This window comes from Eptatretus burgeri, chromosome 17 (genome assembly GCF_056783735.1).
Source record: "Eptatretus burgeri isolate ZD-2024b chromosome 17, Ebu_testis_v1, whole genome shotgun sequence".
Lineage (NCBI taxonomy): Eukaryota > Metazoa > Chordata > Myxini > Myxiniformes > Myxinidae > Eptatretus > Eptatretus burgeri.
In genome coordinates this window covers 4,798,068-4,824,472 of record NC_140977.1, presented here as the reverse complement: position 1 = coordinate 4,824,472, position 26,405 = coordinate 4,798,068, and the positions used below count along the sequence as shown (strand labels likewise).

The window sequence follows — 26,405 nt, the reverse complement described above, 5'->3', positions numbered from 1 at the left end:
TTTATTCGGTCTTCATCATTACGTCGACATCACATAATACACACAGGAGAGAAACCGTACAAGTGTCTTGTGTGCTGCAAGGCATTTTCGTCGTCTTCATATTTATGTCACCATAAAAAAATACACACCGGAGAGGAACCCTACAAGTGTTCACAATGCGGAAAATCATTTCTTCGGTCATCAACTTTACGTCACCATCACAGAATGCACACAGGAGAGAAACCTTACAAGTGTCCTGTTTGCAATAAGGATTTTGCCATTAGCACGTCATTGAAAATACATCAAAAAATACACACAGGAGAGAAACCCTACATGTGTCCTGTGTGTGGAAAGGCGTTTACTCGGTCATCAGGTTTATGTCGACATCAAAAAATCCACACAGGAGCTCAGAAAAAACGATACTCAAAACAATACTCGAAGACACAAAACCACACTCGACAACTGCAAGCTCCGACAAACCAACATATCCACAGCCTGGATAGATTTCAAAAAAAGCCTTTGACAGTGTCCCACATTCATGGATTATAAAATGCATGCACGTATACAATATGGATACTTGCATACAAACATAAACAACAGACAACATCTCAATCGATCAAAGCACAACACTATCGGAACGAGAAAATATAGCATCCTCCAAATACCTCGGAATAGAAAAAGCCCCCCAGGTAAAACGCAAAAAAAAAATGCGTATAATAATCAGCAAAGAGTACCAAAGCAAAATAAGACTAATTCTGAAGTCATCCCTCTCTTCAAAAAAAACAAAACCAAAGTCATAAACCAACTTACAATGCTTGTAATCCAATACAGCTGTGCAATTATCAATTATAAACTGGCCACAATTGGAGATCAATAATATAGACACCAAAACAAGGAAACTTCAAAACTATGCACAAGATATTCTCCAACAACTAATGCACACCGAAGTTGTTCTTACCGAGACGAGAAGGAGGAGGTGGTTTGATGGAGCTTAACCAAGTGCACAGAACATCGTGTGTAGGACTAGCGGAGTATGGGAAGAGCTCAACAGACTACTGGATGAGATTTGTACACGAGCAAGAAAACAACAGACCAGAAAAGGGATCCTTAATCTATTCAGCATCAAACTTCCAAACACAAGTACAAATGATGGATACTATGCAGAAAAAACGAAACAGAAACAAACACAGCCCTAATGATTGCAAAGAATAAAAATGGAAAACTACAAAAATAAATATTAACACATGTTCTCTGCCAAATGGAAGAATGACAAAAGCACAGGAAGATTTAAAAAAAAAAGATCTTGACAGGACAGGGGTTGACAAGGAAGGCTCTTTGAAATGGCTAAGAAGAGATCAAGTTAGTTTGGATGGAGAACAACTCATCAATGCCAAAGACGAAGGACACTACACGAATGCCTTTAAGAAGATGGCGGGATTGAGCCATTCGGATAAATGCAGGTTTTGTGGGGTAGAAACAGAAAGTCCCAGTCACCTCCTTTTGGGATGTAAAAAAATATGACCACTGGACTTGTAGCCCTGACCTAATGGCCTAATGTTGTCACCAAAATTTGATAAAATTCTGATTGGTGGGTCTGGTGAGGAAGATATTTGAAGGAATTTACACGATTTTCCAAAATTTTTACGAAGTTCGCCCTTTCGATGCACTTCCGGTCATGTGATCAGCATGACAGCCGCAATTTAACATCACGACCCTGTCCTAATGCTGTAACCCAAATTTGTTCGTATTCTGACAGGTATGTCTTGAGAAGAAGATTTTGGAAGAGATTTAAAGTCATGTGACCTACTTAAAGTCATGTGACCGGAACGAGCTTTGCAATTCCTGTTACCAGTTGGGAGAGGAAATTTGTTGCAAAATTTCAGCCAAATCATCCCAGCAGTTTGGCCGGAGAAGTCGAAAAAGGAGATGGACAGATGGACGGACTGTGCGTGATGACAATACCTTATCTGGAATGTAAATTCCAGACAAGCTAAAAACTCATGTCAGAACAGTTATACAGAGAAAGACATGACAGTGTCTGCAGAGTAATCCACTGGCACATCATTAAAGATTTCAACATCCTCGTCCCAGAACAATCATGGTAACATAAACCAAATCCAATCCTTGAAAATGAACAAATAATGCACGTGCATGACAAGATGATCCCGTCAAGTGTGGACATTGCAAACAAAGGATTACGTCTGGATATGGTGCTCAAACACAAAAAGGAAAAGTCAGCATTGTTGATCGAGGTTTCAGTTCCCAATGACTGGACTAAATGCTCCAGAAATTAGGAAAATGACCAAACACCAGGATCTGAAAATGAGGTCAAGAGGATGTGGAAATTGAAGAAAGCAGAAATTGCACAAGTGATAGTTGGATTTATAGGAATGAGAAAGAAAACCCTTACTGAGTACTTAAAAATAATTCCCGGGAATATCACTACAAACGAGCTACAAGTGGAGGCTGTCTGAGGTTCAGTGAAGATTCTGAAAAGAGCCCTTGGAACGAGGCTATGAGAACGAAACTTGACAGTTTGGTTCATGAATCATGATCCTTTAGCAAAAAATAGGAAGTGGAGATTTTGAGTTCAGGGAGAACTCCACCCCCCTCCCCACCTCCTGAAACACACAAATGGAGATAACAGCCAACGAGAGAAGCCCTACACAAGATCTCACTGAAACAATAATTTTACTTGTTTATCGATCTTATCTCGACATCAAAAATACATTCAGTAGAGAACTTAACTGGGATGGAGAACAAGTCATAAGTGTCATCCAAGACCAAGAACACGATAACAAGGGCTTTAAGAAGACAGCAGGAATGAGTGAATTGGACAAGTGCATGTTCTGGAAGATAGAAACAGAAAACACCATCACCTTCTCTTGGGATGTAAAAAAAACTCATGTCAGAGCACGTGTACACATAAAGGTACCACAATGTCTTGCGTAATCCACTGGCACAATTGCAAAAAACTTTAATATCCAGCTCTCAGAAAAATAATGGAAGCAAGAACCAAAAGTGATTTTTTTTTAGATCCTCGTGGAGGATCTCTAAGTCTGACTCACGTTGTTGTTCTTGTGGACTTTTTTGTTTCACAGCCTACAGTTTTCATTGAAACTTCCTGAAACTTAGCAGATATATGTAAAAATACCCTGTGCAGACAGTAACCATCTCTGATTTTGAAAATTCCTCCTAGAACAAAAGTTATGACGTCAAAATGTCTCCGCTAATGGAAATCGCCTAAAAAATTATCTCTGAAACTAGGCAAGCTTTTTGAATTCTGTTTGTGGGAATCAAACACCACGTTTGTGGGAACCACGGGGTAACATCCCTGGGTCAGATTGCGGGAGAGTGTGTCGGAGTGGTGCTGAGGTGTCGTCCACCAGACGGCGGTCTCCTTGGGTTAACCTGAGGCGGTCCCTTCGGGTGGGTGCCTGGAATGTCCTATCCCTAAGAGAGGATGATCACCTGTCTCTGTTATCATCTGAGCTCAAGCGTTTGGACATCGGGATTGCAGCTCTCTCTGAGGTTCGGAGACCGGATTGCGGCGAGATAATGGTGGGTGGTTACACCTACTATTGGTCTGGTCGCTCTGATGGTTACCATACCCAAGGAGTTGCTGTAGCTGTGTCCAATAAGCTGACCCCAATGATAATTGAGGTAACACCGGTCAACGAGCGTATTATGAGATTAAGGATTCGTCACTCCTTAGGTGTCATTTCCCTGGTCTCTATTTATGCTCCGACTGAGGCGAGTGATCTCACCGTGAAGGATGCATTCTACGCCACACTCGAGTCTGTGGTTGATCAGTGCCCCAGACGAGATACACTTCTAGTCTTGGGGATTTCAATGCATCGACTGGAACTGATAGGGATGGTTATGAGGTGTGTGTTGGTCCCCATGGGTCAGGAACTATGAACCAGAATAGCACTAAGTTCCTTGACTTTGCAAGAAGTCATGGACTTAGGGTGGCTGGTTCATGGTTTCAGCGCCCGCAAGCTCATCGCTGGACTTGGTATTCCAACGCTGGCGGTGTGGCAAAGGAGATTGACCATGTCCTCATTGACGGTCGTTGGAGGATGATCCAGAACTGCAGGGTCTACCGGAGTGCTCAGTTCCTCAATACTGACCACAGGCTTGTTGTAGCAACTCTAAAGCTGCACCTTAAATCCTGGAGAATGGTACCATCCCAGCCTAGGCTGGATGTTGCCAAGCTCAGGGATGAGAGAGTAGCTGAGGAGTTTGCGAACAGGCTGAGTGGACACTTGGGGGGTCTGGGTGCTTTGGGGGGTCCTGAAGAGTTGTGGAGCACCTTCAAGACCACCGTCCTTGATGTTGCCGGTGGATGCCTTGGAGTTCACCGCAGGGCAAAGAAGAATTTTGTCTCTCAACGGACACTGGATACCATTGACCAGAGTCGCAGGGCCAGGCTGAATGGCAGAGCTGAGCTGTTCAGGGAGCTGAGGCGTAAAACTGTACGTGCACTGAGGGTGGACAAGGAGGCCTATGTGCGAGGAATCTGTGAGGGGGTAGAGCATCACCTGTGGACAGGTGATTCTCGTCCCGCTTACAGGGGAATTCGCGCATTACGTTCATCCAAGCCCATCCCTCGGAGCACTGCAGTTCGAGCAGAGAGTGGTAGGCTCTTGACAGAGGAGTCTGAAGTGAAGGCCCGCTGGGCCGGTTACTTTGAGCGGTTGTACCAGGCTGATCCCCCAGCTGTCGAGTTGGACGTCATAGGTGTTACAATCCCTGTTGCTGACCCTCGAATCAACTGTGGTCCACCTTCGCTTGTGGAAACACGGGCTGCGGTGAACCAGTTGAAACGGGGCAAAGCTCCAGGGATCTGTGGCATCCATGCTGAACTTCTCAAGGCTGGTGGAAATGCTGCACTCGTGTCGTTGCATGCAGTTTTGTGCTCTGCCTGGAACACAGGCATCATCCCAACTGACTGGAAGAGGGGCCTTGTTGTCCCTCTCTGGAAAGGGAAGGGTGATCGCCAAGACTGCAACAACTACCGAGGGGTGACGCTGCTCTCAGTGCCGGGCAAGGTCTTTGCTCGGATAATTCTTGATAGGGTTCGCCACCATCTGCTTGAGCACCAGCGTCCAGAGCAGTCAGGCTTTACACCAAAGAGGTCAACGATTGACCGTATCCTTGCTCTTCGTGTCCTCACTGAACGCAGACGAGAAGCTGCAGGGCTGCTTGCAGCCTATGTTGATCTCTGTAAAGCGTTCGATTCAGTGAATCGGGATGTCCTCTGGAGGATTCTTGGTCTTCGTGGGGTGCCACCGAAACTGATCGATCTGATGTCTGAACTCTACTTGGTACTGAGAGTGCTGTGAAGTGTGGTGGTACCGCCTCTGACTTATTTCCAGTTGTTACTGGAGTCTCGTCAGGGATGTGTACTTGCCCCCACACTTTTCAACACTTGTATGGACTGGATTTTTGGGAGGATGTCGGAGAGATCAAGTTGCGGTGCATCGTTTGGCAATGTCAAGATCTCGGACCTTGATTTTGCAGATGATGCAGTCATCTTTGCGGAGACTTTAGACATCCTCTTGGGGGCCCTCGAGGTGCTGAATGAGGAGTCGGAGCCGTTGGGATTACGGATTTCTTGGGTCAAAACAAAGATCCAGGCTTTCGCAGCCATCTTGCATGCTGCTGTCCTGTCTGTGTCTGTTTGTAGAGGATGTTGAGGTCGTGGATAGATTCACTTACCTTGGCAGTGATATTCATGTCTCCGCAGGTTGTGAGCCGGAGGTCAATAGACGTCTGGGTCGGGCCTGGGGAGTCATGGGATTCACTGGATCATGGGGTGGGCGCTGCCGGTACCTGTGCGGGAGGACGAAAGTCCGAGTCTTCAGGTCCTGGTACTTCCAGTCTTGCTCTATGGGTGCGAGACTTGGACTTTGACCAAGGATCTGAGACGGAGACTTAATTCCTTTGGTACCAGGTCTCTTCGGAGAATCCTTGGCTATCGCTGGTCGGATTTTGTGTCCAACGAGCGGTTGCTGAGAGAGACTCGGATGAGATTTGTTACCTGCATAGTCCGTGAGCGTCAGCTGCGGCTGTATGGACATGTGGCTCGTTTTCCTGACGCTGATCCTGCTCACCAGATTCTCTCAGCGAGGGAGTCTCATGAGTGGAGGAGGCCAGTGGGCCGACCACGTGCCTCATGGTTGCAGCAGGTTGACCATCATCTCAAGGAGATGGGGATGGGCCTGGCATCTGCCTGGGGGATGGCCAGACGGAGGCCCCTGGAGTACCGGCGGAAAGTGGACGCAGCGACGCGCTGTTCTGGCACATGCTCCCATACCTGACCTGAATCAAACAGGGCATCAGCGGAGATGAATTACCACACATATGATACATCACTATGACCTCATATCATTTTTATGACGTTATTCCTATTTTTTGACATTTTTTGTTTCACAACCCAGAGTTTTCATCGGATCTTCGTGAAACTTGCCATGTATATGCAGAAAGCCCACGTGCAGGCAGTAACCATCTCCGATTTTGGAAATTCTTCCTAGAAAAAAAGTTGACGTCATAATATCGCCGCTAATGGAAATCGCCTATACCATTTTCTCCGAAACTCGGCAAGCTGTTTGAATTTTGTTTGCGGGAATCAAGCCGGGCATTAGCACAGATAATTTATCACAAACCTGGTACATCACAATGACGTCATATTAGTTTTTATGACGTCATCATTAAGAGGACGAGGATCTTCGCTCATTTGAGCTTGTTTAAAGTGGAAATTTCCCCAAACAAGGCATTAAACCACCTTAGGTAAGGTGCTAAGAAAGAAAAAGAAGAAGAGGAAAATTGGCAAAACCTTCACCTAGTCCTGAAACAAGGAAACATCTTCATAGGACCACTGTGCAGGAGGGGGTAACGTGACCAGGTGGAAAAATTAATTTTCCTACCCCCATTGGGTGTTTTACTGGAGACAACATCTCTGTAGTGGTTGTCTGTTGGCTCCCGAATGGAGCTTATCCACCCTTTGTCAGGTGTTGTTTTTCGTCCTGGCAGGGTGTTACAGTTACCCTCCCCATGAGTAAAGGCAGTGAGGGTTGTCAGTTTAATCACCGACAACCCGACCATGCGGCAGGTATCACTGGGTTACACGTTACCAGTGGCCGTCCCAAAAGACTGAACTGACTCTAAAAGCGAGGATGTTGTGTTGAAAACATGTGTGTTGTGCTCATGGATGACCTGACCATCCCTTCAAGTGTGAACATAGAAAAGAAAGCATTGCGCATGGACATAGTACTCGCACATAAAAAGGGTAACATGGCTTGCTCATCAAAGTGTCATTACCCAGCGACTTTGGTAGAAATAACATGGAAATCAGGAATATGCCCAAGTACAGGGATCTGAAAAATGAAGTTGAGAGAAGCCTGGAGGTGAATCGTGCCGACATTGTGTGAGTGATTGGTGGACCAATGGCAGTGACAAATAAACCACACTGAGATCATAAAAAAACATCCCATGGAATATTACTACAAACAAACTACAATTGGAGGCTGTCTCGGGATTCAGTGATGATCCTGAAAAGAACTCTCGGAGCAAAACTTTAAGAATGAGAAAACTTCACAAATTCTTCTTCGAGGTGTGCTCTTATAAAAACAGAGGATGGCTCCTTTGAGATTTGAGGGGACTCTGTTTCACCTTCTGAAACACCAACATGGAGATTACAACTAAGCAGGGAAATGTAATCTGAATGGACAGTCATCCACATCCTAGGAAATGGGAAACTGTCCAGAATGCAGTGAAATGAGCAAAACATAAGAACTTTGTCCTCAATATGATTCCATAAACGAAGGTGGAGACTTTGTATCCTGAAATGAGTCTGTTCCCCCTCCTGACACCCACCGAGGGAGGTTCCAACCAACTAGAGAAGTCCAATTTGGCTGAAAAAGGCTCTTTAGAAAGATGGTCCATGGAATAATCAGTGACCAGAGGGATAGGGAATCTGCTTAAAATTCCAAAATTCAAGAGCAAGATGGAATGATTGGTCCTTCACCCCCATGTCCAGACCATGTAATCAATTCGCATATCAGAATCATGTACTGTAGTTGGTTTTTCTATGAGTTTCCCTTGGCTTTACCTTGCTCCAGTGGAGCTCACCATTTTTCGGGTCTGAAGACTCGAGGTGTCTTCTCGCGATACTAAAACATGCTGAAGGTGTGCAGAAAATATTTTTGATTCCGCCTTCTCAAGTATACAAGATTTGGGAGTGAGTGAGAAGTGAGGAAAAGCTCTGCACAAAATCCAAAGGCTGAACAAGTGACACTTGTCTCAAAAACAGCACAAACTCCGTTCCTTTTTGCTTAATTTTAGTCTGTGACAATGTGAACTAAACAACATTTCCCTTGCAAGAAAGAAAGTTACCAAAACTCTACGGGATCATGACACCATAGCATATTCACAGCCTGCATGTGAGACTTATCCTAAAGATGGAACCACACTTTCGTCCTCTGCCATTTTGATTTCGTCTCCTCCGAATTGGCTCGCACGATGATGTTGATCGGTTACTCTGTTAAATCTTCCCTGGTGTCTGGGGAGGTGTATCGTGCTGCTGTTCATCTTGTTTCCCACCCTGTCTTAGTTGGTACAAAGGTAACCCTACTAGCTGACCCCTTACTATTGGACTTGAAGGTGTTATGTAAACGGTCCTTTGATCATAGCTGATCGAAGCGGATGTTGCTCATAATAATTAAATCCAATGATATATGTATGATTGTCCTTCCTTCAACAAGTTTCTCCAACCTGGGCCCCTGTGTCTTCATCTATCTATAATTCCAGCAATGTGTGTGTGTGTGTGTGTGTGTGTGTGTGTGTGTGTGTGTGTGTGTGTGTGTGTGTGTCTGTCTGTGACCGCTGTTTCTCAACAACCACTGGTCCGATCTAATTGAAACTTGCCAGGTATATTGCTGGGGACCTGAGTATTTACCTTTTCAAGGTTTGATATTAATCGGACAAGAGGTTCCTAAGTTATGGCCATTTATTTTCCAAACCAATGACAAGACACGTTTCTGCGAAGGCGTGGCCGATGGGGAAAAGGCGCCATAGTTACCGTGGCGTAGGAGTGGCAATGGTCAATGGCAGCGAATGTCATGGCAAGCAACGACAGGGAGGTAAACTTGATTTTAATTTGGATTTTAATTAACTCTGTGTGTGTAAGTATCACAGCAGTTGTTGTTACTTCAATGAAAGCGATGATTCGTGGAATGCATGTGAACATTCCGTACGGGCACGCACCACTTCCGGATAGTGATGACTTACTGTATTCTAATAATTTCTCGATTTCTTATGCGCATTTATAGAGAAACACAATGCCCCAATGCAGTCGTCGTTTACGAGAGCGAAGGAACGGCCTGTGTGGTTGTTTGAAAGTTTTTTGTTTTTTTTGGTTTGCACGTACGGCCACGCACGTACCAAAATATCAGGTATTCTAAGCTAAAATAATATACTTGTGAAGTAAAGGTTCTTCATCCTCAGAGTCGATGTTTTGTTGTGTTGGAATGTTTCATCGAGTGCATCATATTGTTCATTTTTATAATATCAAATCCAAGTGTAGATTGTGAATAATCAAGAATCATGTGAATAATATAATCTCAAAACCTCAAAACATGAAGTTTGTGTGGACTGTGAATGTAGTTTGTTTAACAATGAGGGTTGAATCGGAATATTGATTCAAAGTATTTGTATCGTGTGGTGTTTCTTTTATTGCAATTACATTCCTCGAAATATATTTGGGTGTCTTCTATCTTCTCATAATATAACACACAATGTGTATCTGTGTATTTGTCTGTCCCCTTCATAAGGACAATTTAAGTTTGGTTTTAAAGGCCAATCTTTTAACATGACTGGTATCGATTTTTGAGGATAAAAAAACTCGAAAAAAAAACATATTCTATAAAATCGTAATTACGTCTCTTCAGTTGGAATTGTAGATGGTGACTTGCAAATCGATTCTCAAGGGCGGTGTACAGAAGCAGTTTTACAAAATAACATTAAATACAAGGCACAGGGAGGTGAATATCGCTGCACGTGATGTGCACCTTGCTCAGAGAAAAACGAGTGTTCATTTACATCCTCAGGATGTTTAATAAATAAAGAAGATATAAGCACACCTAACACGAGGCCGAGGCTTCAGACTTTGGCATGCCCATGAGGCCGTAAAAAAATTATTATTGTCAGGTCAGGCCAGATCAGATCTGTGACATGCTACAGGTACCATGTAGACCTGTACTAACATGCTTCATGGCCGGGTTGTCGACTGGCCAAGGATCTGAGATGGACTAGCTTTGGAAGTCACCTTGGAAATGTGGCTTTCCCAAGAAAGATAATGGCAGATAGTGAGACTCAAAAGCTTGAATGAAAAGACTTCTTCAAGAGGAGTATTGAAAAAGTACATGGATGGAGGGGGGCAGGGTTCCAGACGGTCCTTTTGGAGAGACGTAGTGAGAGTGTGAGATTTGTCAGGATTGAAAGACATGTTCCACGTGTTGAACCAGCTTGTGATTTTATCCAGATCTTCCGAGAGTGCTGCTTGCCGATCTGAGGGATGACAGATGGTACGGCAGAGGGTGGAGTCATCAGCAAAGAGAAAAGGAGGATTTTCCAGAGAGTCGGAGAGATCATTGATGAAAACCAGAAAAAGGACAGGGCCCAGAACTCTGCCTTGAAGAACTCCATCCTGGATAGGAATAGGGGATGAGAGAATTCAGTTAAGGGCCACACGTTGACTGCGACAGGAGAGGAAGTCTGTGAGCCATGAGTGGAGATTGCCTTTGATATCATAGGAAGAGAGTTTGGTGAGCAGGACGGGGTGCCAGATCGTATCGAAAGCACGCAATATGTCGAGGAAGATGGCTCTGATCTCATGTCTGACATTGAGGACCTCCATCCATTATTGGGAAAGCAGGAGTAGCATGGCCAAGGTAGAGTGACCTGGTCTAAATCCAAATTGTTGATCGGCAATCAGGCCATTGGAGAAGAGGAAGGATTTAATGTCGGAAGCGATGATGCATTCCATAAACTTGCTGATGATTGGGAGAAGGCTGATTGGTCTGCAGTTGCAGGGATCTGTTTTTGCACCTTTTTATGCAGAGTGATAATGTTTGCTGATTTCCAAGCAGATGGCAGATGACCTTGAGTAAATTAGAGGGTGAATAGAACAGAGAGAGGGTGAGCAAGAGCACCAGAGCTGGTTTTTAGGACATGTGGGCTGATTCCGTCTGGACCGGTTGCAGAATCTGAGTCAAGGTTTGACATTAAGCTCTCCACTTTGTCAGGAGAAAAGGACACAAAGTCCAGGAACAACTGGATGTGACTGGGTAAGGTCGGTACAGAAAGCGATGGGTTTGGGACACAAGATTTAGAAGCAAACATGGAGTTTCGGCATTCAGCCTTTTCACGTGCAGTGTCAGCTTTGTGGCCATTTGAGGTAAGGAAGAATATGGAGGAGGAACATGCACCAGAAACAGACTTAACCAGACGCCACCAGGATTTGGAGGGGGGTAGGGGAATTGCAGACAGAGCATGAGGGGTTGCAAAAGAGCTTGGTGAAAGTGCCGGATGAGGAGGAGAAAAGGCTCGGTGGTGATGGGATGAGGCACAGTGGGGTGTCATAGATGGGGTAGAGGTAAGTTGAAGATTGGAGGAGGTGGAGGGATGAGATGGAAGAGAGGGGGCAGGGAAAGGAGGCAGTTTTATGGATGTGAGGGAGGTTTAACGTTGAGAAGGGGGAGTGAGTGGAGAGATTGCAGGGAGAAGGGTGAGGGGGGAGTTTTTGAGAAAGGTGAGAGGGAAGCTTAGAAGGGCAAGAGTGTGAAGGATGCTGTGAGAGAGAAGCTTTGAGAGGGAGGGGAGACTATGAGAGCAAGCACGGCCAAGGGGTAGGAGGATGGGAGAGGTGGAGGAGAGGGGAGTGATGAGTTTGGTAGTGGTATGGTGAAGAAGGGAGCGGGCAGGGGGAGGTACAATATTTAAAGGGATTGGGAAGATGGGGAGGTGTGATGAGAGGAAAGAAAGAGCATGTTTGAGATGTTGAGGAGTGTACTGATTGAGAGTGAGATATCTGTTCGGTTGGAATGGAGCCCACAGATGTTAGAACACCACGCAGTTTAGGACAGCAGAGGAGGAGCTGATACTAAAGCAGAAGACAGTGAAGAGGTGCTAAGAGCAGAGGTAGGATGAGGGGGAAGATGGGAGGGATAAGGAGGAGATATAAGAGGAGAGGGGTTAGGAGGACATAGATTTAAGGAGGTGGGGTCAATTGGCACTGAAGTTGGAAAAAAAAAGGACGATTGATGGAACATGAACATGCATTGCAAACTGGGATTTTTAATATTTTTTAAGTCAGCGATACAGTTAAAGACATTACATGATGGTGGAGAAATCACGTGGTTACATGGGTTATAAAGTGAGGAGGGAAAAGGTTTTTTGGGGTTGTATTTTTTTTTACATTTTAAGACATGAAACAGAAGTTATAATTGGGAGGGAGAGAAGGAGGGCAGAGGGAAAAGTGGAGAAATTAAAACTGATGGTAATAAGGAGAAAATACAAATAATCATGATCGTGAATATCGACGGGAAGGCAGGTAGGCCTCAAGGAAACCCGATATGACAAGACTGAGGAATACTCACCAAATTAGCACAAGTTTTGAAACAAAACCTAACAAGGAACACACAGCAAATATGGAGGCAACAAAATAAACAGCCAAAACGCGACAAACAACGACTGGAACCTTATCTTTGAGAAATTTGGCGGAGACCTCTGGAGAGAACCCACCGTTGCTCAAAAACTGGAACCAGTCAATTCGGAGAATCCTTGGCTCTCTCTTTGGAGAATCCTTGGCTCTCGCTGGTCGGACCTTGTGTCCAATGAACGTTTGCTGAGAGAGACTCAAATGAGATTTGTTACCTGCATAGTCCGTGAGCGTCAGCTGCGGTTGTATGGACAAGTGGCTTGTAGTTGCAGCAGATTGATCGGCATCTCAAGGAGATGGGGATTGGCCAGGCATCTGCCTGGAGGATGGCCAAACAGAGGACCCTGGAGAACCGACAGAAAGTGGACGCAGCGACGCGTTGCTCTGGTGCATGCTCCCATACCTCACCTACTCTACCACCAGGGGTGGGGGGACACTGGAGAGGGCTCCCAAATAATTTGGAATGGAGAGCAGGTAAGCTCAGTGAAGGCCCTAGTGACCCAGAGGTGCCATGTATGAGTTTATGCAGGTAGGTAGACATGCCAGTGGAGCCACACTGCTCAGCCATGATATCGTGCAAATGCATAGTTGGAAAAGTTGAGGGCCGGGCACTAATTTGATGGAACACCAATGTGTGGAATGACAGGATAATTGGTTGCATAGAACTACTGTAGGGTGGGGGGTTATAATGGCAAAATAAAAATGGAGTTTTGTGATGTTAGGATAGAGTTGGGATGCTACTCCTTGGTACCGTTGTGTGTTTGTGATCGCTGGAGTAATGGAGTAGGGTAATTGGATAGAGTTGGGATGCTACTCCTTGGTACCGTTGTGTGTTTGTGGTCGCTGGAGTAATGGAGTAGGGTAATTGGATTCTGCATGGACACATTGTCCCAAGTTTTAGTGTAGGGATTTGCACCCTCCCTCCCCCATCAGGCTGCTCCGCCAACAAGCTTTGTGGATCAACGCCACCTCATTAGTTTGTTGCTATGTGTGAGTTGATTTCCTCTCAGGAGATAGGATAGTTGGAGGGATAGGTTAGATAGCAGGACTCAGAGGTACAGGAGTTAGGTTAGAGATAGAGTTAAGAGGGACTAAAGGGGGTAAGGGTAGTTTGAGGGTTTAGTGGGGTTCAGATTAAGTTAGGACCGAAGCCAGCCACCTGATCTGATGCCCCGCATGTTCCTGCCCACCATGACAAAACAAGACCACCATGAGGCCAGCCAGTGTCGTCTGCCAGCCTCGTATGCCAGTTATGCCCTGCCTTGTTTGCCTTTGTCATGCCTTTGCTTTGCCTGTTTCCTCACCTGTCACCCTGTCACATCTTCCTCAGTTCCAGATGCGGTTGCAGACAGGTGGCTGCATGTTGCTGGGTGTCGTGGGGACTGCTGAGCTGTGGCATGGTGCCACAACGTCATGTTGTGGCATATTGCCACGACGTTGAGTGGACTGCCTGTGCTGTGGCCACATATGCTGAATTTCCCAAAGGGACTACCTGTTCTGTGGCCCACTGTGTGCAAAGTTGTCAAGAGACCCCATGTACCAGGCTCCACCCTCCCCCCCCCATCTTGCTCCAAGGACCAATTGAGGTGCGAACTTCCTAAAAGCCTGGAGAGTGTCAAATAAAAGCCCGGAGAGGGTTGAAGACAAAAACATCTTGCTGGACGCCTGCTGCAAGAGGGAACCGAGGAGCGACTACTTCACGTTTTTTTTGTTCCTTTTTATTTGAGTTACAGGTTCTGGACCAGGGGTAGAGTGTAAATTGTGTGAAATCAAATCCATCTTGGTACGTGTTGAGAAATAGCAATGGAATTTATAACTGTTAAATACGCGTGTCTGACTCAGTCTGAAAGGTAGTCATGCAACACATAAGGGCTTTCTTCACTTTTCTTTCATTACTTTGGGAAAAGCATGGGGTAAACTTCCTGAGTCAGATTGCGGTGGTGTGTAGTGGAGTGGTGCTGAGGTGTCGTCCACTAGACGGCGGTCTCCTTGGGTTAACCTGAGGCGGTCCCTTCGGGTGGGTGCCTGGAATGTCCCATCCCGAAGAGAGGATGATCACCTGTCTGTTATCATCTGAGCTCAAGCGTTTGAACATCGGTATTGCAGCTCTCTCTGAGGTTCAGAGACTGGATGGTGGTGAGATAATGGTGGGTGGTTACACCTACTATTTGTCTGGTCACTCTGATGGTTACCATGCCCAAGAGTTGTGGTAGCTGTGTCAAATAAGCTGACTCCAACGATAATTGAGGTAACACCGGTCAACGAGCGTATTATGAGACTAAGGATTCATCACTCCTTGGGTGTTATTTCCCTGGTCTCTGTATATGCTCCGACTGAGGCGAGTGATCTCACCGTGAAGGACGCGTTCTGTGCCGCGCTCGAGTCTGTGGTTGATCAGTTTCCCAGGTGAGATACTCTTCTAGTCTTTGGGGATTTCAATGCATCGACTGGAACTGTTAGGGATGGTTATGAGACGTGTGTTGGTCCCCATGGGTCTGGAACTGTGAACCAGAATAGCACGAAGTTCCTTGACTTTGCAAGAATTCATGGACTTTTGTTGGCTAGTTAATGGTTTCAGCACCCACAGGCTCATTGCTGGACTTGGTATTCCAACGCTGGTGGAGTGACAAAGGAGATTGACCATGTCCTCGTTGATGGTCGCTGGAGGATGATCCGGAACTGCAGGGTGAGGAGCCTGAGTGCTTTGGGGAATCCTGAAGAGTTGTGGAGTGCCTTCAAGACCACCATCCTTGGTGTGATTGAGCAGGTAAGCGAGATGTTAACGGATATTTTCAATAGATTACTGGAGTCAGGACAGGTACCGGAGGATTGGAGAGTAGTAAATGTAACACCATTATTTAATAAAGGATCCAGAGAAGAATTGAGAAACTATAGACCTCTTAGTTTGACCAGTTGTGGGGAAGGTGTGGGAGACATTAATTAAAGACCACATGAGGAACCATTTACATAAATACAAACTAATTAAAGGTAGTCAGCAGGGGTTTACCAAAGGTAGTTCCTGTCTAACAAATGTTTTAGAGTTCCATGAATCAGTGTCTGGTTGGGTGGATGAGGGAAAGGCAGTGGACATAGTGTATCTCAACTTTAAGAAGGCATTTGATAAGGTTACACATCGGAGGTTGTTAGCCAAAATGAGGGTTTGTGGAGTGGCTGGACAGGTCGCTAATTGGATTGCAAACTGGTTTAGTGGTCGGAAGCAAAGAGTGGCTGTGAGTGGGAGGATATTTTGCTGGGAGGATGTAAGTAACGGGGTACCTCAGGGATCGGTACTCAAACCATTACTATTCATTATTTACATCAACGATTTGGATAGTGGGGTGAAGAGTAAACTTTCCAAATTTGCAGATGACACAAAGCTTGGAGGTGAGGTGGATAGCAGAGGGGGTGGTGATCAGATACAGGAAAGTATTGATACTTGCATAGATTGGGCAAAAAGATCGGCAGATGTTGTTTAACCTGAACAAGTGTAAGGTGTTGAGGATAGGACAGAACAATAAATATAGAGATTACAGGATGTAAGGGGTAATTTTGGAGCATGTCACACAGGAGAAGGATCTGGGGGTGGTCATACATAGGGGAGATAAGCAGGCAGCACAGGGCCAGGCAGCTATAGGTTGAGCAAATCGTGTTTTAGGTTGTATTCGGAGGGGGATCAATTATAAATTAAGAGGTGGTGTTAACATTGTACAGGAATTTAGTAAGGGCCACATCTGGAATATTTTGTGCAGTTTTGGTCACCACAATTCAGCAAGGACATAGATGCCATGCAGAGGGTTCAGTGCAGGGCTACGAGATTGATTCCGGGCCGAGCTGGACTCAGCTATGAGGAGCGGCTGAAGGAGACAGTTTTATATACTCAAAAGGAGGCGGTTACGAGGAGATATGATAGAGATGTTTAAGATAATGAAAGGTAGAGATAAAATAAGTGCAGATGAATTATTCAACAGAGTAGATAGTGATAGGACCAGGGGCCATAGCCTGAGAGTAAGGAGAGTTTCGATGGTAGTCAGGTAGGGGACTGTTACTCAGAGAGTCGTTAATGCATGGAGTGACCTCCCTGGAAAGACAGTGGTAGCAGAAACAGTAGATAAGTTTAAATTAGAATTAGATAGGTACCTGGAAGTTACGGAGATTGAGGGGTATGGGGATGTTGACAGGACTTTTAGGTAGTTTGAGCATTGATGGGTGATTGTGTCCATGTGGAAAGTGCTGTTGGTGGGGGTCTCATCAAGGGGTGTTGTGTGGTTGGGGTGTGTTTTTAACTAAGCCCATGCCCCTCCCCTGAGAGGAATAAGAAAAACCAAATACAAAAACGACAAAAAAAACTTAAAATAAATGGATTAAAAAAATTAATTCTTTGGATCTTGTGTTGATAAATTCGTTTGGTGTTCGTGCAGGAATGATGGGCTGAATGGCCTCCACCTACGTCTGATTTCCTTGTATTTATATTTCCGCCTTCTGCCAACATTCACGTGGGCTAAAGACAAACTCATTGGCCCACTGGTGTAACCAAGAGAATCTTGGGCATCCTCGGGGACGGCGCCAGGTTTGATCAGGTCAGTGATGGTGGTAAATATTTGTGGCAAATTCCAGGGAGATATGGGCCATACATGTTCACTTAAGCAGCGGACATGTCCAAACAGGAAATAGCTTCTCCTTGCGATATCTAGGATACCCGGGCCAAGTCTAGTGATCTCACAGCTGGTCCTGTTGGAGACTCGGTCATACCATTGAACCCCAAGGATGCGGCGTTGACATTGCATGTGGAAGGGTTGAAGGTGTTTTGGTCCTTTTTCAAAAGTGTCCAGGTATCACATAATAGAGGAGAACAGGTAGGAAACATGTTCTGTAAATGCAGAGCTTTGATGGTAAAGGAAGACGCTGCTGTTTCCAGACAGCATCTTGTCCCATGACAGAGCCAGCTGTTGTGGAGAAAACTCAACCCGATCAAGCAATCACCAATACTCTGAGTTGAAAACCTTTTTTTATTACATACGTACGGAGAAAGATTGAAGCAGAAAAGTACGAAATCTCTCTATCTTTGTGGGACAGAACACTCGTTTATATAAAATATAGTTATGGGCATTTTTCTGCCTGAGTAAACAGCAGGAGATAAGAAAACGGGGAGTGGTAGTCATCATATTCTGACAAAGCATACACCAAGGCTTTGTGAAATCTTAGCAAAACAACATATCACTCAATGTTCCTCATCTATCTATAATTCCAGCAATCTGTGTGTGTGTGTTTGTGTGTCTGTGACCGCTGTTTCTCGACAACCGCTGGTCCGATCTAATTGAAACTTGCCAGGTATATTGCTGGGGACCTGAGGATGTGCCTTTTCAAGGTTTGATATTAATCGGACAAGTGGTTCCCAAGTTATGGCCATTTATTTACCAAACCAATGACAGGACACGTTGCTGCGTAGGCGTGGCCGATGGGGAAGAGATCCTCAGCCGCGTTCCCCATTACGGGTCACAACGTACGGATTTCCGGATAGTGATGACTTCGTGTATTCTAATAATTTCTCGATTTCTTATGCGCATTTATAGATAAACACAATACCCCAATCCAGTCGTCGTTTACGAGAGAGAAGGAATGGCCTGTGAGTTTGTTTGAAAGTTTTTTGTTTTTGCACGTACGGCCACGCACATATGGGCACGCGAGAGCGAAGGAACGGCCTGTGTGGTTGTTGTTTCTGGCTCGCTGTTTGAAAGTTTTTTTTTTTCCACGCACGTATGGGCACACACTAGTTCTCTTAATTAGCAGAACACCATATATGGTTTGTGTGCGAGCATGGGAATTTATCTCCCACACATTGGTAGTTTGATTACAAACAAGCAGTTGAACACATATATGAAAGAAACGCACCCTTTAGGGCAGCAAGGCCAGGGTGTGGGATGTGCTTTCTCCTTTCGAGGACATGATGAACATGCTTTGCAAAAACCCTTTAATTTGCCTCGATTATGAGTCAGATCCTTTTCCCCATGATCCCTTTTGGTGAACAACTCATTTTATGGTGACAAAACTAGTTTAATAAATTACAATGCTTTACGAGAGTTTTTATCTAAACATCTAAAAGCATCTAAAAGCATCTAAACATCTAAAAGCCTCAACAAGCATCTAAAAGCATTTGAAAAAAAATTACAAGAGGAAATAAGTGTGTATATTTGTGGACAAAGAGCATCAATCTCACACTGAAAAACTTGTTTCAGCATGATTAATAAAGTACACCAAGGCTTGGCAATAGTCAAGAGCTTTATCATCACCTTAACATGACAGAAAATAGTTGGGGCAGAATATTATACATTTCACACGATGGAATTAATTGTTTTTCTTCCAGTTTTCCCTGAAAGGGACAATTTAAATCAATTTTACCCATGATTCATCATACCCAGTTCCTAGAGGAGAAAAGAGCTCTTTGATTCAAGTTCATTCATATTAATTGGCAGTGAGTGCTCGGAGAAGGATGCTGGAAGAAAACCCTTCCAATAGCACCCTAGCTCGGTTGATGAACGTGCCGCCAATAACTCAGCCACCTTCTTCACGGCCTGGTCACCAGCAGCTGCCACGAGCTGCAAAACATGTCCTCAAAGGCCTGAAAGTATGAACATTCAGTCCATCATTAATAATGTCTTTTGCTTGCAGCATCAAGCGCAGCATTACACCCAATTGTTCATCCTTCTTGTGCCTTGGTATTCTCACGTCATTGCATCTGCCATCAACTTGAAGTTTTTCTCTGAATATTTGATGAGGCAAGCACTAAATAAGCTTGTACAGGGTGTCCCAAAAGTCACCTCGGGACTTATAAATTAAATTAAATTTATGTTTTTTTAATAACAATTTATGATTATTTTTGTACCAAAAGTAAATTTACAAAATAGAGATAAATTTGCTTTGTTTATGAAAAACGATGCAGCTTAGACGTCCTCCATTTTCTGCTTCGCAGAGACGGGCTCTTTCGACAGCATTTTCCATTAGAGCGGACAATAACTCCGGCTGCAGCCCTCGAATTTCTGCACAGATGTTGTCCTTGAGCTGCTGAATTGTTTGGGGCTTATTGATGCATACTCCCTCCTTTAGGTAACCCCAAAGAAAATAATCGGGAGGCGTCAAATCAGGAGAACGTGATGGCCAAGAAATTTCTGAATTTCGCGAAATGATTCGGTGTCCGTGCTCTTTGGGTGAGAATAATTGATCGATGAAATTTAGAATAAAATTCCACGATTTTGGTTCTTTGTTCAGTTGTGAATTTTTCCATGGGTAATTTCCAAATGTTAATCTAAATTCTGAAAACAATAGAAAAACGAAAAAAACAGGTACGAATCCCAACACCATAACGTATCTTATACATTTGCTCTTTGAAAATCAACAGATCACTGAACTGTAAAAGCAATTTTAATGCTTGAAATGCCTGATACTCAGATAAACTATGAGGAGTTCACGACCAAAGGTGCTGTACCTGTACTTTGTCTCGGCAGGTTGAAGTCGCTTGGAGAAGAAAGCCAAAGGTTGCCACTCCCCATCACTGTGTTGTTGCAAAACACCTCCAACTCCTACATCTGAAGCATCAGTGAATAGCTGAATACATCAGTCTTGGGGTGTACGAGTAGTGTCTCTTGGGACATTGCCAATTTAACCTTTTGAAATGCTGCAAGCTCCATCTCATCAAGAATGATAGCCTGGTTCTTTTTGGTCTTGCTTTTCAAAATGTCAGTGAGCTGCTGTACTAAGTCTGCACAGCTTGGTATGAACCGTAGGTAGAAATTCACCAAACCGAGGAATTCTCAGAGCTTGCACAGTGAGGGAGGAGTTGGGAAAATTTGGACAGTGCTTCATCATCTCAGGCAGGGGAGAAATACCACTCTCATTGACCACGTGACCCAGAAAAGTGAGCGCGGTTACACCAAACTGACACTTTGTTGGGCTAATAACAACTCTGTACTGTGCAAATCATGCAAAAAGGAGACGCAATGTTCACCGTGTTCATCCACCGAATTGCTCGCCACGAACACATCATCAATGTTTGCATATGCAAAGTGTAAGCCACGCAGCACTTCATCGATGAACCTCTGAAAAGTCTGTGCAACATTCTGGAGTCCAAATGGCATGCGAACAAATTCAAAAAGGCCAAAATGTTGGCGATGGCTGTCTTGTGTACATCTGCTGGATTCACAGGTATCTGATGGTATGCTCTTAGTCCAATTTGGAAAAATACCTTCTTGCCTGGTGAAGATGTTGAGGTCGTGGAGAGATTCACTTACCTTGGCAGTGATATTCATGTCTCTGCTGGCTGCGAGTCAGAGGTCAATAGACGTCTGGGTCGGGCCTGGGGAGTCATGGATTCACTGGATAATGGGGTGTGGCGCTGCCGGTACCTGGGCGGGAGGACGAAAGTCCGAGTCTTCAGGTCCTTGGTGCTTCCAGTCTTGCTCTATGGATGTGAGACTTAGACTCTGACCAGGGATTTGAGATGGAGACTTTATTCCTTTGGAACCAGGTCTCTTCGGAGAATCCTTGGCTATCGCTGGTCGGACTTTGTGTCCAACGAGCGGTTGCTGAGAGAGACTCAAATGAGATTTGTTACCTGCATAGTCCATGAGCGTCATGTGGCTTGTTTTCCTGACGCTGATCCTGCTCATCAGATTCTCTCAGCGAGGGGGTCTCATGAGTGGAGGAGGCCAACGGGCCGACCACGTGCCTCGTGGTTGCAGCAGGTTTATCGGCATCTCAAGGAGATGGGGATAGGCCAGGCATCTTCCTGGGGATGGCCAGACGGAGACCCCTGGAGTACCGGCAGAAAGTGGACGCAGCGACGCGCTGCTCCGGCGCATGCTCCCATACTTGACCTGACCTGACCTTCCAAAAAAAACCCCCCAGCAAAATCTTGAAAATGAGGTACAGGATACCTATCGGGTACTGTATTCCTGTTTCATGCTTGGTAATGTCCACAAGGCCTCCGGTCACCAGGAGTCTTCTATAGGTACCACGTGTCATGGAGATGACCAATTACTACCATATGGCTGTATGATTCCAAGCTCTAATATTTGGTCAAATTCAGCTTGAGCTATGCTGAGACGATCTGGAGCAAGACGACGCGGGCGAGCTGCCACAGGAGTTCTGCACGTCTCAATGTGATGTGTCACTGCGCGCTTGACAGTAGTCTCTTTGTAAACAGGATGAGTAACATCAGGAAACTGATCCAAAAGTGACTCGTACTTTGTTTCCCCCCTCAAGTTTCAGGAATGTCAGACTGATGGAGGAAATGGATGATGTCATTCCCCAAATCGATAGGTTCGTCGTGGTGTCTACAAGTCGTTGGTGTTTAACATCCACCAAAAAAACCCCAAATGCCTCAAAAAGTCAGCGCCAACGATGGAAGCTCTGATATCGGCGATGATAAAAAACCCATCAACAGGTTCGACGTAAACCGATGTCAAGTGTCACAGATTGCTCCCCATAGGTTGCAGTTCTGGAGTGGTGAACAGCTTGCAAGTGTCCCTTTGTAAATGGATGTTTATCAGCTTTGGAAGGAGGAATTACCCTGACCTCTGCTCCTGTATCAATAAAAAAAACGTGCACCTGCTGTCCCGTCGACAAGGTAGAACAGGCGACTGTTAGAATGGATGCCAGCTGGACTCGTCTCCACTCGTCACTGGACCCTGTCATTTCCCTGATAAGATGTAGGATGACCAGTGAAACTGCAAGGAGGGATGCACCTCCATGCCTCAGTACCGAAACACCGGTGGTTCCAACACTCCTTTCCTGCACGCTGTTGAGGGCTGGGCTTATGTGATAGACCATCAGGTTGTCTCTGCCTGCTGCTCCAACTCCGTCCTCTGTTGTCGTTAGCTGTGAGCTGTTAACTGTGAGCTGTTAACTGTGAGCTGTTAGCAGTGAGCTGTGAGCTGTTAACTGTGAGCTGGTAACTGTTAGCAGTGAGCTGTGAGCTGTTAACTGTGAGCTGTTAACTGTGAGCTGTTAGCAGTGAGCTGTGAGCTGTTAACTGTGAGCTGTTAGCAGTGAGCTGTGAGCTGTTAACTGTGAGCTGGTAACTGTTAGCAGTGAGCTGTGAGCTGTTAACTGTGAGCTGTTAACTGTAGCTGTTAGCAGTGAGCTGTGAGCTGTTAACTGTGAGCTGTTAGCTGTTAGCAGTGAGCTGTGAGCTGTTAGCAGTGAGCTGTTAGCAGTGAGCTGTTAACTGTGAGCTGTTAACTGTGAGCTGTTAACTGTGAGCTGTTAGCTGTGAGCTGTTAGCTGCACAAATTAATCATTTTGAATCTTCCCTGGAACAATGAAACCGAAGAAGGGGGAGGGGTGGAGTCCAAACCCCAGGGAGTAGAGGGTTCCCTCTACAAACCCCAGGGGGAGAGGGTTCCCTCTACAAACCCCAGGGGGGAGAGGGTTCCCTCTACAAACCCCAGGGAGGAGAGGGTTCGCTCTACAAACCCCAGGAAGAAGAGGATTCCCTCCACAAACCCCAGGGAGGAGAGGATTCCCTCCACAAACCCCAGGGGGGAGAGGGTTCCCTCTACAAACCCCAGGGGGGAGAGGGTTCCCTCCACAAACCCCAGGGGGGAGAGGGTTCCTTCTACAAACCCCAGGGGGGAGAGGGTTCCCTCCACAAACCCCAGGGAGGAGAGGGTTCCCTCTACAAACCCCAGGGGGGAGAGGGTTCCCTCTACAAACCCCAGGGGGGAGAGGGTTCCCTCCAGAAACCCCAGGGAGGAGAGGGTTCCCTCTACAAACCCCAGGGAGGAGAGGGTTCCCTCCACAAACCCCAGGGAGGAGAGGGTTCCCTCCAGAAACCCCAGGGAGGAGAGGGTTCCCTCTACAAACCTCAGGGGGGAGAGGGTTCCCTCCACAAACCCCAGGGGGGAGAGGGTTCCTTCTACAAACCCCAGGGGGGAGAGGGTTCCCTCCACAAACCCCAGGGAGGAGAGGGTTCCCTCTACAAACCCCAGGGGGGAGAGGGTTCCCTCTACAAACCCCAGGGGGGAGAGGGTTCCCTCCAGAAACCCCAGGGAGGAGAGGGTTCCCTCTACAAACCCCAGGGAGGAGAGGGTTCCCTCCACAAACCCCAGGGAGGAGAGGGTTCCCTCCACAAACCCCAGGGAGGAGAGGGTTCCCTCCAGAAACCCCAGGGAGGAGAGGGTTCCCTCTACAAACCTCAGGGGGGAGAGGGTTCCCTCTACAAACCCCAGGGGGAGGAGGTTCCGTCTACAAACTCCACAATCATTTGAAGAATGAATTTTTACATTCACCCAATGGTCGAAGTCACGTGATTAAAGTGGAGAATCTGCCGCCGTGAATTCGTGAATAAGATTGTTTGTAGAAGGTAGGCGGCACGTGGTTCGCTTTTATCGGAATACCTCATGTTCTTTACTCACGTCTCACCGTGTAACAACATACACCACCTCACTCGATTACACTTTGCCTTTCAGTATCTTACTTTACTTCACTCGACCTTCCAGTCCCTCCCCTCCGGTTCGCCATGAACCGAGATCTCTCCAGTGAAGATCACACATCGAACCTCCCAAGAACCACGAGAGGCTCCGATGGAGGGAACGCGGTCCTTCCGGGAGGTTCTCCCACACACCGCGGGGCCAGGGTCGGTCCACCTGAGGATAAGGAGTCGGAACATGGTACGTGACGTTCTCTCCGCACCTTGCTCTTCCCATCACCGTGCCGGGTCTGTGTTGGTTCGTGCTGTGCACTATTTCAGGAATTCATTTAAATGGGGAATCTCATGATGATTTAAGCTGGGGAAACTGAGGTAAAGGGACACAGAGGTTACCGTGTAATTATGAGGTTAAAAGGGTACAAGAGATTACCGTGTAATACTGAGGTTAAAAGGTACAGAGATTACCGTGTAATACTGAGGTAAATGGGTACAGAGAGTCCCGTGTAATACTGAGGTAAATGGGTGCAGAGAGTACCGTGTAATACTGAGGTAAATGGGTACAGAGAGTCCCGTGTAATACTGAGGTAAAAGGGTACAGAGAGTCCCGTGTAATACTGAGGTAAATGGGTACAGAGAGTACCGTGTAATACTGAGGTAAATGGGTACAGAGTGTCCCGTGTAATACTGAGGTAAAAGGGTACAGAGAGTACCGTGTAATACTGAGGTAAATGGGTACAGAGAGTCCCGTGTAATTATGAGGTTAAAAGGGTACAAGAGATTACCGTGTAAGACTGAGGTTAAAAGGTACAGAGTACCGTGTAATACCGAGGTTAAAAGTTACAGAGAGTACCGTTACGTGTAATACCGAGGGAAAAGGCTGAAGAGATTACTGTGTAATACCGAGGTTAAAGGGTACATAGATTACCATGTAATTATGAGGTTAAAAGGGTACAGAGATTACCGTGTATTACTGAGGTTAAGAGGTACAGAGATTACCGTGTAATTATGAGTGAGAAGGGTACAGAGGTTATCGTTTAATACCGAGGTTAAAAGGTACAGAGATTACCGTGTAATTATGAGGTAAATGGGTACAGAGAGTCCCGTGTAATACTGAGGTAAATGTGTACAGAGAGTCCTGTGTAATACTGAGGTAAATGGGTACAGAGAGTACCGTGTGATACTGAGGTAAATGGCTACAGAGAGTCCCGTGTAATACTGAGGTAAAAGGGTACAGAGATTAGCGTGTAATACTGAGGTAAAAGGGTACAGAGAGTACCGTGTAATACTGAGGTAAATGGGTACAGAGAGTCCCGTGTAATTATGAGGTTAAAAGGGTACAAGAGATTACCGTGTAAGACTGAGGTTAAAAGGTACAGAGTACCGTGTAATACCGAGGTTAAAAGTTGCAGAGAGTACCGTTACGTGTAATACCGAGGGAAAAGGCTGAAGAGATTACTGTGTAATACCGAGGTTAAAGGGTACATAGATTACCATGTAATTATGAGGTTAAAAGGGTACAGAGATTACCGTGTATTACTGAGGTTAAGAGGTACAGAGATTACCGTGTAATTATGAGTGAGAAGGGTACAGAGGTTATCGTTTAATACCGAGGTTAAAAGGTACAGAGATTACCGTGTAATTATGAGGTAAATGGGTACAGAGAGTCCCGTGTAATACTGAGGTAAATGTGTACAGAGAGTCCTGTGTAATACTGAGGTAAATGGGTACAGAGAGTACCGTGTGATACTGAGGTAAATGGCTACAGAGAGTCCCGTGTAATACTGAGGTAAAAGGGTACAGAGATTAGCGTGTAATACTGAGGTAAAAGGGTACAGAGAGTACCGTGTAATACCGAGGGAAAAGGCTGAAGACATTACTGTGTAATACCGAGGTTAAAGGGTACAGAGGTTACCGTTTAATACCGAGGTTAAAGGGTACAGAGGTTACCGTTTAATACTGAGGTTAAAGGGTACATAGATTACCGTGTAATTATGAGGTTAAAAGGGTACAGAGATTACTGTGTAATACTGACGTTAAGAGGTACAGAGATTACCGTGTAATTATGAGGTAGAAGGGTACAGAGGTTATCGTTTAATACCGAGGTTAAAAGGTACAGCGATTACCGTGTAATACTGAACCTAAAAGGTACAGAGATTACCGTGTAATACTGAGGTAAATGGGTACAGAGAGTCCTGTGTAATACTGAGGTAAATGGGTACAGAGAGTACCGTGTAATACTGAGGAACATGGGTACAGATATTACCGTGTAATACTGAGGTA

At 45.6% G+C, this 26,405-nt stretch overlaps 1 protein-coding gene across 2 annotated transcripts in view; it reads left to right on the top strand.

Moving 5' to 3' along the window:
* The first annotated feature begins 23,805 nt into the window (after positions 1–23,805).
* The window catches only part of LOC147009150 (uncharacterized), a 50,847-nt gene continuing 48,247 nt past the window's right edge, over positions 23,806–26,405 (top strand). For both annotated transcript variants that reach the window (XM_085862785.1, XM_085862784.1), the window contains exon 1: positions 23,806–24,366. In XM_085862785.1, coding sequence (XP_085718911.1) covers positions 24,216–24,366 — 151 coding nt within the window. In that variant the 5' untranslated portion in view covers positions 23,806–24,215. The remainder of the gene's footprint in view (positions 24,367–26,405) is intronic.